Source organism: Peromyscus eremicus, chromosome 15, assembly GCF_949786415.1.
Source record: "Peromyscus eremicus chromosome 15, PerEre_H2_v1, whole genome shotgun sequence".
Classification (NCBI taxonomy): Eukaryota; Metazoa; Chordata; class Mammalia; order Rodentia; family Cricetidae; genus Peromyscus; species Peromyscus eremicus.
In genome coordinates this window covers 75,246,789-75,262,530 of record NC_081431.1, presented here as the reverse complement: position 1 = coordinate 75,262,530, position 15,742 = coordinate 75,246,789, and the positions used below count along the sequence as shown (strand labels likewise).

Here is a 15,742-nt window from a genome sequence, read left to right as displayed (position 1 = left end):
TGGAATGTGTACTCTACCTGGTTTCATCAGAGTCTAAGATCAAAGAAAGGCTCATTGTGCAGTTCAAGAGGAGAAGCAAGTGAATGGATGACAAAATTGTCAAAAAGCACAAGGCAAGAGCAGAGTGAGAAGGAAATTGATCATCATACTCTTTGATCCAAGCCGTCAAGTGTTGTTTTGATCTACTATGCTTGAATGACATACTCAGAATTGAGGATGCTGGAGAGGTACCTCGTAGATAGAGTGTGTGCTACACAAACAAAAAGACTTGAATTTCATCTCCCTACCCTGTGGAAAAAGTCAGCTGGCCACAGGGGCATAAGCTTGTGCTCCAACACTGGGAAGATGTAAATGGGAAGGTCTTGGGGGCTCTTTGGCTACCCAGTCTCACCAAATTTGTAAGCACTGGGTCCAGTGAGGGCCTCTGTCTCAAAAAGTATAGTGGAGGTTGACTGAGGAAGCCACACAATGTTGAACATTGGCCTGCACATACATGTCCATCTGTACACACATGTGCATATACATGAACACATACATATACAAAAATGAATAAGATAAGTCTTTGAAGACAATTTAATTTGTAATATTTCAAAGATAAACTCATTAAATTGATATAGAAAACATCATGAACAGGAATATTAGTAACTTTGAAAGTAAAAATTAAAATAAAAGTGTCGCCGGGCGGTGGTGGCGCACGCCTTTAATCTCAGCACTCGGGAGGCAGAGCCAGGTGCATCTCTGTGAGTTCGAGGCCAGCCTGGGCTACCAAGTGAGTTCCAGGAAAGGCGCAAAGCTACACAGAGAAACCCTGTCTCTGTCTCGAAAAACCAAAAAAAAAAAAAAAAAAAAAAAAAAGATAAAAATGTCTTATATCAAACTAATTTTAAAACACATTTGGGTACAGGAAAGTGAGAAATCGCTGCCATAGACCTTGAGTGTTTTCTGATGACATCCTTAGACTTTTGGGTGCTGGAAGCTAGCAGTCTGTTTGTACTTTCCAATGGGACTTTACCTGATTGCTAGGATGTTAGATCAGACACAGTGAACAATGGATAGCTACAGGGACACACACACACACACACACACACACACACACACACACACACACGAATGAGAGACCAGACCTGTAAGATTCCCACTCCACATAATCGAAGAAGTTAAAAGTCAGCCTTTTAGAGTGGCTGGCACAGCTGTGACATTTTCCTGAGAACTTCGGTTCACAGAGTCAGGGAGAAAACCCGAAGTGGGAACGTGAGCTTCTGTCACGTTTACCTGAACAAGTCAGTAGAACAGTTTACCAGACATCAATTTCAATCTTTGCAAATAATAGCTCCCATAATTTAATCGTCGTAAATCATACGCAAGTGTGACTTGGCCAGAGAGATAATTCCAAGCAAAACTTTAACTTTTACTATCAAATCCTTCATAAATCATATAAAAATCAAATATAAATGACCTGAGATTGTGATTACTAATGCAGAATTCATATTTCTTTATTAAGGCAGCATATATGGTCTTGGGAAATATTCAGAGAAATTAATGCTGTGTCTGACGGAAAGTTATCAATACATGAAGCAGAGTTTTCCACCCTGACTACTTGAAAATGAACTAAGTCTCCAATTCATAGTACCAATATTATATCAAATTCTCTATGGGAAAATCAAAAAATTAATGGCATTCCTCCACTGGGACCCCACCCATTCTCTGGAGGGTTTTTTTTTTTTTGCATGTTTTTCTAAAAAAATTTAAATATTTTCTGCTAATACAAAAAAAAAGCTAAAAGTGTAAACCAAGTGTCCCTCATGGTCAAGTGTCCCTCAGTACAATTTTGATTTTCTCTTCTTAGCTGGATTCAGTCTGTTCCCCTGTGAACATAGGAGCATGCTAGCGAGTGCAATGATAAGTCAGTGTTGTTGAGGGATATATGTAACTGTGGTGACTGTCCCACATTCATACTGCTGCTGTGATAAAACACTCTGACAACGCAACTCGGGTCAGGAAGGGTGCATTTGGCTTACACTTCCAGGTTACAATCCATCACTGAGGGGGTCAGGGCATAAACTTAATCTGAAACTTGAACAGGAACTTGACTCTCTCTGGCTTCCATTCAGCTAGCTTTTTACATAGCCAATACCTACCTGCTTAGGCATGGTACTACCAAGAGTGGGCCCTCCCACACAAATAAGCAACCAAAACAATCTCTGTTAAACATAGCCATGGGCCAATCTGATCCCAGCAGTCCCTTAGTTAAGACTCCCATGGATAATGCTAGTCTGTGTCAATTTGGCAGCTGAATTTGTCAGTGCTTTCTTAAAGCTATCTACAAGAAAGAGTTGGGGTGATATTGTGTCCCTCAATATATTGTGTACCCTAAGACACATATCTGTGGTCAGAGAACAGAACAACCGCTAGATAGACATAGAGACCAAAAAATGGAGGCACACACACCTTTAATCCTAGCATTCCAGAGGCAGAGATCCATCCGGATCTCTGTGAGTTCAAAGCCACACAGGAAACAGCCAGACATGGTGACACACGCCTTTAATCCCAGGAAGTGATGGCAGAAAGCAGAAAGGTATATAAGGCGTGAGGACCAGGAACTAAGTTGGTTAAGCTTTTAGGCTTTTAGCAGCAGTTCAGCTGACATCCATTTTGATGAGGACACAGAGGCCTCCAGTTGGAGGAAACAAGATCAGCTGAGGAACTGGTGAGGCGAGGTTAGCTGTGTCTTGTTCTGCTTCTTTGATCTTTCAGTGTTCACCCCAATACCTGGCTCCTGGGTCTGATTTTTATTAATAAGACCTTTTAAGATTCATGTTACGAAGAGTTCCTCATTTCTTTACTATGGGCTGGTAGCCAGCTGGGTGGTTGTCATGGTGTCTTGCATCATTACCACAGACATATGATTTATTTTATTTGTTCCACCTGGAAATGTCACCCAGTAGCGTTAGCTATTTGGGGTCCATGAAAATCATGTGCCATTTTTTTGTTGCTTCTGTATGTGATGTTTGCCATGCTGTGATGCAGCCGGTGAGATGTGTCTCATGCGATCTCCCAACCTCCCACCTCCAAACCACTCACCTGCCATTTGTGCATTTTCTGAGAGCTTCAGTGCATTAAACCTCTCTTCTTGTTCTTGTGTCTTTGGCAGCCTTACAAGAGTGACTAAGTCACTCCCAAGTGACTAAGTCACAACCAAGCAGTTCTAAGGCCTTCCACATTATGTCCCACCCATCCAGCTGTTTTGCTCTGGGGCCATTCTGAGTCCCAGGCAACTCTAACAGCCTTGCAGCATAATGGATATAAAACCAGAGTGGAAGTGCTTCCTTGGCTTCTTCACATATTGGTAGGGCAGAATACCCAGACGGACGTAACTTAAGGAAGAATGGGCTTATTTTGGCTCACAGTTTGGGGGCACAGTCCACCATGCCGAGAAGGCATGACAGCAGGACCTGAGGCAGCTGGTCATCCTGCAACCAGAGTCAAGACGCAGAGAGAGTCAACAGTTATGTACAACTTGCCTTCTCCCTCTTTATTCAGTCCAAGACCCCACCATTGAATGGAACTACCTTAATTAAACCAGTCTAGAAACTATCTCTCAGAAATGCTCAAGGACTTGCTCTTCAGGGATTGTATTTTCATTCTGTTCAGTTGACCATCAATATTAACCATGACTAGTGCTTTCTTCTTCCTGAGGTAACCTAGAGAGGATCAGAAAGGAACCCCCAAGCCCCCCTCCCACTTTACTCCCATCAGATTGTTCTCTCCTCTGTGAAACATGAGATTCCAGTTTTGTTATATTCAGTGTTCTGCATATTTTTCCTTCTATACTATTTCTACCCTGAATGTTTTGGGCAAGAATCTTGTTATTGAAAATACAATGCTCTTTTATTCTCCTTCAGCCTTTTCAAGAACTATTCCACAGCCAATATTTTCTGTGTGAAGCAGAGGATTAAGGGGATTCTTTGAAAAATTAAAGGTGGTTAACAAAAAATGATGAGAATAAACTTACCATTAGCTGCTCAAACTTATAAAAATAGAAGTATCTTATAATACCTTTACATTGTCAATTTAATTCTTGCAAAATTCACAAATTAAAAAATGTCCCTATTAAAACTGCAAAGTGTTTACATTGAAAGTCCTTGGATGCTGCAATAAACCAATAGTATCTTTGTAAATAAGTTACCAACATTTTCCATGGGTAATTTTTTATTGCTTTCAAGATTTATAAAGTATTTTTATGAAATCAATAAATTCATTAATTGATATTAGACAGATCTAGACTTGAACAAAGATATTGAAACTTAAATTGACTTGCTACCGACAGTGTGTATATGTTCATTTTCAGGCAAATGAACTACAGAGTGCTTCTGTATGTTCACAGTGGATCCCTGAATTTAGGACTCTGTACTGCAATTCAGCTTAGTGGTAGAACAAACGTAATGCTTCTTACATGCTATAATATTCATTTTTGAAAAGACAAAAAATAAAATTACATTTCGTAGTTATTTAAAATATGTCAATAAAGAAGAAAATTAATAACTAATATACAGAATGAGTGGGAAAATATTTTCTTGATGTAGGAGTCAGGATCACTACTTTGTGTAACTGGAAAATAGAAGATTATTGTTGTTTGCATGCTTTGTTTCCAGAAAGTTCCATATTATTATTGTTCAAAATTCTTTAAAATGTTTTTGCTAGGTCTTAGAAAATTTTGACCGGAAAAATGAAGTAAAATAAAAGTACAGAAAATAAATGTGAGGAATAAAGTGTTTTGTGCCTGTCCTATGATTGTACATCTCAAATTCAAAGAAATTACCTAGAAAGCATACACAAATATCTGGCTAGAGAAAAATAAGCACTTCAAGTTTAAAAGTAGATGAAAGCATCATAATAACATTTAGAAAGTAAAGCAGAAGGAAAAGTAATAAACAGATACAGCCCCCTCATAGTAGGAAACATTTAAAAGTGTACATAACTTTTAAAAAATGTACATCTATTACAAGTATATTATATGACGAATGATGGAAGAACATGAGAGAAGATGCCCTGGTCGGGAGAACATGTCCTCCTCTAACATTGTACACTTAAGAGAGAGGAGGAGAGAAGATGGGGAGGTGAGAGAGGAGACAGAGGAAAGAGAAAGTGAGAAAAGAGGAGACAGAGGAGGGAGAAGACAGTGGACAGAGAGAAAGGAGATGCAAGGGTGAGGAGATCCTAGGGAATGTGGCTTTTCAAAGAGGTGGAGAAAGCCTGGTTGCTGGCTATGATGGTGAGGCAAATGAGAGGACAGTTACTATTCTCTTGACTTGCACAGTAGGAGCAGTAGTCCCAACAGATATTTTGTTCTTTACTAGCTCCATCATAAATTATTTGTGTTAATTTACTGAAAATATACATAGTAAAGAAAGGTAACATCCTGTAGTTATCCCAGGCGTCTACCATTAAAATGTAGTTCTGTGCCTAGACGTTGTAGACATGTATGTGTAGAGGTGTGGTGATTGCATGCACACATGCATGGATATGCCATGTTGTGCCTATGGAGGTGAAAAGACAACTGTCAGTAGTTGTCAGACCCTTGGGACAGGGTCTTTCTTGCTATAGCTGTCACAGTTGATGAAATTCTGGATCATTCTTCTCCCCTGCCCTACCAGCTATTCGTAGCAGTGCTGGGATCACAGACACCAGCTCTTTGTCTCATCTGGCTTGCTTTTTTGTTGCTGTTGTTTGCTTTGTTTTGTTTTGAACAGGGGTTCTAGGAATCCAAGTTGGGTCATTGAGCCTGTATGGCTAGTGTTTTTACCCCCTGAGCGTCTCCTGGCCCTTGTGTGCACAACTTTCTTATAGTTGAAATCATACTTCACAACCAATAGTAATTCTCATACTTTACAATTAAATAAATTGCATTCATTTTCTATTTTATCATAAATATTTAATAATTGTCATGCTAACAGTTTCAGAATGCTAATTATTATTTGCTTCTCAAATCCATAGGACAATTTGCATTATTTCTATCTTTTATATTTATAGATAACAATTGTGGAACAACCCTATGCATATAAGCTCTTTGGTTACTGTGAATTTTAGAACTAGGAATCCCTGTGGGTGAACAAGGGTCTGTCTGCTTCCTTAACCTTTTTATGGTTGTGTCCTTTCTGCTGCTGTGCTCCAGATAAATATGAAGATGTTGTTTGTTTTTTTTTTATTTTCGCTCTTTTTTCCTTTGTAAATTACTGTTTTATTTAGTATTAAAAAGTTTTAAGGAAGAAATGAAAATTCATTTGTAAAGTAAGCCTATAAGAGGCAAGCAATTACAGATATTTTTTATATGGGCTAATCAGTATTCTTTAAAAAGAGTAATCAAGTGGCGTCTGCAATTACTAAAGCTGCTTGGCTTACACATACAATTAAAACTAAAGAATGTACTCATGTCTTACATTCCTGCTTCTTCAGAGCTTGTAACTAAGAGTTGATTTTTATTTTTTCCACGATGAAGCTCAGTTTTGGAGGAATTCCAGTGCCAAGCAAACCTGGGACCTTTTTAAAGAAAAACTTCCATGGCTGTATTGAAAACCTCTACTACAATGGAGTGAACATCATCGACTTGGCCAAAAGACGCAAACACCAAATCTACTCTGTGGTAAGTCCACTCTCTGTCACTTGGTGCTTTGTGGACTTGGCTAAGTCTTGCTTTGCTGCTCTACCCCTGCACCTCTTCACACTGTGTTTATCTTACGTATTTAAAATTTTCATCAGCCAAGGCTGGGTATGTAGTTCAGTTGGTAGAGTGTATGCCTAGCATGCTTAAAATCCTGAGTTCCATCCCCGTGTCCACATAAAAACAGGTGTTTTGGTTATTTTCTAACTATGGCCTAACAAGAAACAGTTTAGCATAGGAAGGCTTTTTCTGGTTCATAGCGTGAGACAGTGGCTTTCGTCATTGCAGAGAAAACATGGCAATAAAAGTGGGAGACTGGCTAGTGACGTCTCATCAGCACTTAAGACAGAGAGTAGACAGGAACTGTGGCTGGGTTTAAAAACCTCAGGCGTTCTACCAGTGACCAACCTACAGTAAGGTCCCACCTCCTTAAGGTTCCAAAACCTTCATAAGCAGGCCCACCTTCTAGATACTAAGTGTTCAAACATGTGAGATTATGGAGAATATTTCATACCCAAACTACAATTGGCATGGTAGTGCACATCTATAATCCCAGAATTTGGGAGGTGAAAGCAGGTAGATCAGAATTTTAAGTCACCCTCCATTACATAGCAACTCTGAGGTGAGTTTGCCACATGAGGTCCTGTAGCTTGAGTTTTCCTGCCTGGCCCACCTCAGGACAAATCTCTCTCACCTTCCAGTCCCACAGCCACTCAGACCTGACCAAGTAAACACAGAGACTTATATTGCTTACAAACTGTATGGCTGTGGCAGACTTCTTGCTAACTATTCTTACAGCTTAAATTAATCCATTTCTATAAATCTATACCTTGCCATGTGGCTCATGGCTTACCGGCATCTTCACATGCTGTTTGTCATCTTGGCAGCTGGCAGTGTCTCTCACTCAGCCTTCCACTTCCCAGCTTTATTCTCCTCCTTGTCCCGCCCACACTTCCTCCTGCCTGACTACTGGCCAATCAGTGTTTTATTTACCAACCAATCAGAGCAACACATTTGCCACACAGAACATCCCACAGCAAGGTCCTGCCTCAAAAAATTAAAAATGAAATAAAATAGTCATTCTCCTATTATTTGACCTTATTTTGGAAAAGAGCCAGCTGAGAAAGAGGCACTACAAATCAGTTCATTGGTAAAGTCAAGTATAGACATGCAGAGAATACTGGTTTCTTGGCTGTGTGGAAGCTTTGAAATCTATGCAGGCTAAATGGATTTTATTTAAAAATTTCCAAGAAATGCAATGAAGGCATGTGTCCCATTTAATTATGTAGCTAGGACATTGTGTGTGTACTTGTTAGTTATATTAAGCAGGGCATTTTAAATGATACTGCAGTGTTGGTGTCTTAGAGGTTCCTTGTGGATCACTTGTAATCACAGTGGATAAAGTCTTCACTAATTTACTGAAGTCTATTTTTCTTACACACCTTGAGTTTTATGATGGGTCTTTAAAAACTTATCCTTGAATTTTCTTTCCTCTTTTCAATTCAATTGCTCTTACATCTCCCTGTACTCCCTTTCAAATTTACAGCCTCTTTAATATTATTATTATTAAACATACACACACACACACAAATACAAGCTGATGAGTTCATTTATTGCTTCTCATATGCATATCTTTGGGGGGCTATTTACATGAGATTGGATAACCTATCAAGAGGCTTGTCCCTGGAGAAGACTTAAACTCCCCCTCTCAGCAGCCATTAACTTCCTGCAGCTCTTCATCTAGTGAGATTTCCCCTATCCACACTGGCATGTCAACTGCTGTTTTCACTGTGCAGGCTTTACTTAGGCATCTATATTGTGGAGACTGAGGTGTGCATCTTCCCTAAAAATAGAGAAAACACTGTCATGCATCAGATATTCTAGGTATATATATTACTGCCCTATTCTCAATTCCTGGTAATGCATTGAATATAATGGGGACTCAATAATAATATGTGCGTTTCCTGATATAATTAAGAATTTATATATTTCTTCTAGTTCTCTGACTAGTGTTACCACATGCTGAGTTCTGTTTAGTACTATTTGATCAGGATAAATGGGTCTATTTGCCATGTAATAATAGCATTCTCTTTCTCTAGTGATAACCTTATTCTAAAGTCTACTTTACCTAACTATAATGTTGGCATGTGAGCTCTTTTCTTCTTGTCTTTCTTTCTTTTTTGTTTTTTGAGACAAGATTTCTCTGTGTAGCACTGGCTGTCCTGAAATTTGCTCTGTAGACCAGTGTAGATGTAACCGTCTTACTAAAGTAGAAACACAGAGGCAAATGCAGAGTTGAAAGCCCAAGAGGTCAGAGCAATAACTAAGAGCTAAAAACCCTTTCTTACCCTTCACTGCTGCTGCTGTCCTTCCCCTCAGAAAGAGACCTACTTCCTGTGTACCTGTCTTTTTATTGACTTTCTGTTCTTCCTTCTCATTGGTTGTAAACCCAACCACATGACCTCCTTGTCACTGCTTGTCTATACAGACCTCCAGGTCTTCTATGGTTGGTATTGGGATTAAAGGCGTGTGTCTCCATGCTGGCTGTATCCTTGAACACATAGAGATCCGCCTAGCTCTGCCTCCCAAGTGCTGAGATTAAAGGCATGCACCACCACTGCCTGGCTTCTGCTATGGCTTGCTATTAGCTCTGACCCCCAGGCAACTTTATTTATTAACATACAAATAAAATCACATTTCAGTACAAATAAAATATCGCCATAGACCAATCTGGCCTTGAACTCAGAGGTCTGCCTGCTTCTGCCTCCTGAGGTTAATCTCACACTGGGATTAAAGGCGTGTACCATCACCACCCAGCAAGCTCTTTTCAATATTTGCATTCTATTGTTTTCCCACATTGTTTGGTTTTTTAAGTTGTTGCTATCATTATTTGCTGTTTACAATAAATAATTGGGTCATGAATTTTAATTCACACTAAATTTTAAGTGGTATACTTGGTCCATTTACACTTAATCCAGTTATTGATATGTGAAAGCTTAAATATCTATTTATAATTCATGCCTTCTGTTTGTTCTCTTGCTGTTTTAATTTTTTTCTTTTAAAAATAATACGTGTGTTGAATGAATATTAGAATTTGATTTTGGAATGTGAGTATCTGTTATGGACTATTAATTTAAAATTTGTTACATTTGTTTATGCCACGGAGTATTTGTTTAATAAAGCAAAGATGTATTGCATTCTCTTATGTTGCATTTGTTTAACTTGGTGAAGCTTTGTTACTGTGCCTGCCTAAAATAACTGATTGGTCTAATAAAGAGATGAATAGCCAATAGCTGGGCGGGAGGGAGGGATAGGCAGTGCTGGCAGGGGGAGAATAAATAGAAGAAAAGAAAGGAGGGAGGAGCAAGAATAGGAGAAGAGAATGAAAGGGGCCAGTCATCCAGGAGCACAGCAAGACATGGAATAAGAAGGAAAAAAAAGATACACAGAAATATAAAAAGGTGAAATCTCAGAGGCAAAAGGTAGATGGGATAATTTAAGTGAATCTGGCTAGAAACAATGGGCATTCATAAGTAAGCATAAGCCTGTATGTACTGGGAGCTGGCTGGTGGGTCCCCAAAGAGTCAAACAAACAAACAAACAAGGACAAAGAAAAGCCCAACCAACTACAAGTGTCTCCCTGCATAGCTTTCGTTTGTGGTTTCTCAGGTATAATGTATATATGTAACTTTTTGCAGCTTAATGATTTTATCATTTGATCATTATAATTGAAATATAGAAAAGTTATCTCTTTTACCTGTTTTTAAATCCATCTATCCACCTCTTACATTTGTTTAATTGTGCTAATTATTTCCTTTCTTTGTAATTAGAAGTTTATCAGTTGCTTTTGCTTTAATTTTACAAAACAATTTCAAAAATTTCAGAGAAAAAGTGCTTATTGTATTTATTCTTTTCTGGTACAGTTTAAGATTTGGAAAGAAAGCAAAGAGAGGGTGATAGGCACGAGGGAGGATGGAAGGCGGGCAGAATGACACGTGAGTCACAGAAGGGCGTGTAATATTCCACCCCACGTTTTAACTCTTTGTTCTCCCTATTTGGGGTAGGAGAGTTCAACTTTCTGTGTAGTGAAGAGCACAGCAAGAAGCAGCTGTGGGAAACAGTACACTGTGCTGCTCCTCCGAGTCCGTGACTCTGAAAGCTGCAGAGTCATGCTTTTAGACAGGAGTCGGCACTGAGCACGTTTGTCACACTGACCCATTTAGAAAGGAGTTTTACAACCTTGAAAATTACATTTTTTCTTCTGTTTAAAACAATATAAAATCATTCTAATGTAATTTAATATATATCAAATCTGCAGTTATACATAAAACCAAGATTTACTTTTAAAATATGTTGTCTTTTTTCTTCTTTATTCTCTCAAATCTCCTTTTTTGCCATTTCTATTTAGATACTTTTTTAGATATGCTTTTTATCATATATGTCAAATTCTTGTATCTTCTTTCATCTGGGAATATTATGATTGATTTCCTTGATACAAAATTGGGAGTTGTCAGCTCTTTTTATTTAGCACATGGAAATTTTGACTCTCTTCCCTCTGTTCTCAATGATAGACGCATTGTCTCAGTGACAAAAGCAACCAGGTTGCTTTTTCTCTGAGGGTGCTGTGCATTTTCTCTCTGGGTTATATCAAAGTTTGTCTTTGATGTTAAAAGTTAGAAGTTTGAGTGTGATGTGAATGGCTTTGGATTCTTTGGCATTTCCTGTTAGGGTTTTTTTCTCAGTTTCTTGAATATATAAGCTTTTCACCCTATTTGGGTATTTTACCCTATTTGGGCAACTTTCTGTCATTATTTGTGGGCAGCTTTCTATCACTATATGTTGAGGTGTATAGAGACCTTTTTTTACACAATCTGTGGGCGAGGGTGGGAATATGTGTGTGGATAACCAAAGAGATTAAAAGACAGGGTAGGATCTCCTGGAGCCAGAGTCACAGGCAGTTGCAAGATCTGTCACAACCAATGCAGGTGCCGGGAACTGAGCTTGGGTCTTCTACAAGAGCCAGAGACACTCAAGCACTGAGCCATTTCTCCAGCCTCTATCTGGGTATTTTATAACTAGTGTCTTTTATCTGAACTTAATCATCCTTTTGTTATAGCTTGCCAGGCTACTTTATTTTAGATGTTGCTCAAACAAAATGACTTTAATTCTTACATATTTTACATATTCTTTTAAATTGGTGGTATAGATTCACCACTGTTTTATTCTTCTCATTGTTATTACATGTATCTATTAAATTTTAAAGTTTAATGTATTTCTCTCTCTCTCTCTCTCTTTCTCTCTCTCTCTCTCTCTTTCTCTCGTGTGTGTGTGTGTGTGTGTGTGTGTGTGTGTGTGTATGGTGGTGTGTCTGTGTGCTCCTTACTAAGTAATCTAGTCGAGCCTGGTGACCTAGCCTGCATACCTAGAGGTATAAGGCACGAAGGAACTGAGGTCATACATGCTTCAACATTGCTTTGGCCCTAGGCAGCTGGATGATGGAGAAAGCTGGACTTACTTTATCTATCAAGTCCTGCGAACTGTCATCATAGGCTCCAGTCAGTTCTTGTCCTAATGGACAGATTGTTGGTTCTGCCGCGGCACTGCCCCTCGTGGCTGGTCACCGCCCGCGGTGGCCATGCCGGCGGAGGAGCGTGCTGATTAAAAGAATCATAGCCATGGTTACCTTTTAGAGCTTTATTGGGGGGGGGAGACAGAAAGACAGGGAGAGAGAGAGAGAGAGAGAGAGAGAGAGAGATGGGGGGAGAGGGAGAGAGGGGGACCGACGGGGGGAAGGAGCGCAAAGGAGAGGGGACAGAGAGAGCCCAGAGGGCTCAACCGCTTTTTTAGGCTGGGAAGCCGGCAAAGGCTGATGACGTAATTAAAGGACGTAAATAAGGACCAAATCCTTACATTGATTGCAGAGGTAGGGGTGTGGTTTGATTTCTGGAAGAGGCAAAGAGGCAGCTAGAGGGTTGTGGCTTTTCCTCTTTAATGATGAGATATGTTAAATTCTGTCACTAATTAAACAGATAGCTGGAAGTGAAATTCAATAGCGTGAGGAAACATTATATGGGTTTCTGGATGTCAGCAATCTGATATTATTCCCTTTTCTGGATGAATCCTGAGTCAAAATGTTAATAAATGTTTTCCAATCTTTTTACTAACTACAGCATTTACCAGATTGCCCAAAGTTTTCTAGTCCATTTAAGTCCTCAGGGCTTAATTGGCAGTATAGTTATTATAAGGCACAGAGAACCATTTAGCACTAATGCATTTAGAAAAAAAAAGATTTAATCTAAGAATACAATTTTACTGTGCAGGTAGAAAAATCTTAGCTTTCACCTTTCCAATATAAAGAAAGAAACACACATTATTTTTCTCCCAAATTGCTTTCATCTCCCTTATCAAATGAGAATTCACACACACACACACACACACACACACACACACACACACACATACCTGGTATATTTCTTTGGCATTCCTTCAGAGATGTACTGGTTCACACTATTAAATACAAAAGCACAGACACTTTCCTTCCTGTAGTCAAGCTTAAAGTTTCCCCCAAAGACACCACAACTGCCTCAAGTCGACTTTATTCCAAGTCCCACAATCACTGTGGTGCTGTTAAGAATTCTAGAAAATCAAGGCTAGTTACTGTTTTCTGTGTGATGTTCATTTCCAGTTGTTCATAGTTTTCTTGCCATCACTGAGCCTTCAAAAGGCTTCAGAAGTTCAGGGTTTATCATGAGATTAACAGAATCAAGAGAAAAAAGGGCCAAGAGTGTTAGTTGATGCCCATAAATTACAAATTTTGACTCAAGGTTCAAGGAAATTCAGTCTTCCCTATGCCTCGTGGAGCACAAGCCTTTCTTGTAGGCTCTGTTCAGACAGCATCCCCTTTGCAATCCATCATCCCTTTCTTATGAGACCTGCCCACTCCCTGGAGATTTAACAGCTGCTCCATGGGGATAATTCAATTTAGTCTTTATAGCCAGATTTGACTACAGGACGATCTTCCACATTTCAGAGTGCAGTAAAACTAACAGCTTAAAGTAGGCATAAAAAATACCTAGCTATTCTTCCCCAAATCCACCACCCTGTGCTAATACAGCTCCCTATAATAAATAATCAGAAAGTAAATGGGCCATTGAAGTGTGTGTGTAGTAGCTGTAATGTGGATTATTATACACATAATACAGGAAGCATATTGCCTTGATAGCTCCCTGAGCATGATTAATTTCAAGCTCTGTGCTCTATAAGAAATGGTGCTTTCTTGTGACCTTTATTTTGTGAATGTGAGATTTCCCCCCACCTTTTTGACACAAGGAGAGTAACATGATTATTTGGTAATTACGTGGCTCCTATTCTCTTCACATAGGAATTCAAACGACCTTTTTTTATACCAACATAAGAGCTCAGCTCTGAAGAGATAGTTAAGTCTATAAATTGTTTGATTTGTAAGCACAAGGTCCTGAGTTTGATCATCAGAACCCAGATGAGGGAAAAAAGGGAACAAACCAAACAAACAAACAACAAAACAAAACAGTTAAAAATGGTGGAATAAGTCTGTAATTTCAGTGCTAGAGAGATGCAGACAGGAAGCTCCCTAGTCTGGTTGGTGAGTTTCAGGAGAGTGAAAGTGCTTTTCAAATAAAAACGTGGACAGTACCTAAAAAGTGACACTCAAAATTGTGCTCTGTCTTACACATGCATGTACACGCATTGTCATGCAGATCCACACACAACACAAAGGACTCATGTTACTTTACTTGGTCTTCTATTAAAGAGGAGAAAAATGCCAATAGCTAAAAACAAGTCTGCAAGTTTCATACAATTAGCTACAAAGCCCGTTGATCAAGTCATGTCACTTATATGTGGCTGTCTCCAGGTAGCTGAAGTCAAAGCATTGGATGGACAGAGGCCAACACTAAACACATACCATGACCTCTCAGCCACATGGCTAATGTTGCTGAGGGATCACAGTGTTCCTATCCATTTATTCTAGACAAGGTTTAATGGTCTCCTAACCAGAGTTCCCGTAAGTAGCTCTCTTGGCACTCTGGTCGGAGTGTGAGTACAGAGGTTCCATGAATCATTCAGCTGTGCAGCTTTGGGAAGGTGACCACATACTGGTGCTCTCTAATGAAAAGTGGGAGAATTATAGTACCTCCTTTTAAGTGCCAATACAATTCATAGTCAACAGGGAGTATCTGAGTACCCGGCATCCTAGGCTGTTGAGTAAAACATCCTGCAAACTTCTGTTCAGCTGAAGTTGGTTTGTGAGCAGAGCCAATACTAACTTGCCATTTTACACAGTGCAAGAATGGGGTGACATATACTTTCCATGCCTTTGACTGAATCTGAATTGTAGTTTGCCCCTGAACTGTGTTAGTAACAAAGCGGTTTTGAGTAACCATATTATTACAATATCATCTATCTCTTTCTCTTGGAGAAATATAATGATCACTCCAAACCTGACTTGACTAAATGATTGGCTCCTTTAAAACAAGACTTTTCAGAATAGAAATATAGAAGATATTTTCTGGTGGACTTGGGTAAATTACACATATAAATGAGCAGGCAGTGAGCATTTGTGAAGTTTGTCATTATTTGTCTGCACCTAAGAGACTACAAGGTAAGTGTGCAAATGTATGGGAGCTTGCAGGCATTTGTGCACACACACACACACACACACACACACACACACACACACACACACACACACCAGAAAGACAGTAAACTTTGTTTAGCTTCCTATGGCCCAGACACCCATCAAAGTTGCTCAGAGAAAACTACCTTCTGCCTAGTGGAGCCTGTAATCTCTTCAGCTTGTCCTCAGGATTGTTTCAGCTCTGTGAGTGTTCTCTGTGATAAATGGTAGGTTCCCTTAGCGATGACTGTCTTTCTCAGCCATTTGACCAGTCTGACATTCACATCACATGCCTCTCTGCTGTGTGTTTCCCAGACCCTGGGAAAAATGATTTCCAAGTTGTTAGATTCCTCAGCCTCACTTCCTTCCTTTCTTTGAGAAATTGAGATGAAATAGTTCAAGGTCAGATGAAGAATAATGTGGCTGAAAGT

The 15,742-nt window shown here is 39.4% G+C and overlaps 1 protein-coding gene across 3 annotated transcripts in view; it reads left to right on the top strand.

Moving 5' to 3' along the window:
* The window catches only part of Cntnap5 (contactin associated protein family member 5), a 920,429-nt gene that overhangs the window by 452,453 nt on the left and 452,234 nt on the right, over positions 1-15,742 (top strand). For 2 of the 3 annotated variants that reach the window (XM_059280761.1, XM_059280759.1), the window contains exon 7: positions 6,497-6,637. In XM_059280761.1, coding sequence (XP_059136744.1) covers positions 6,497-6,637 — 141 coding nt within the window. Of the gene's footprint in view, positions 1-6,496; positions 6,641-15,742 lie in introns of all 3 variants that reach the window. The other variant, XM_059280758.1, reaches the window with a different exon arrangement.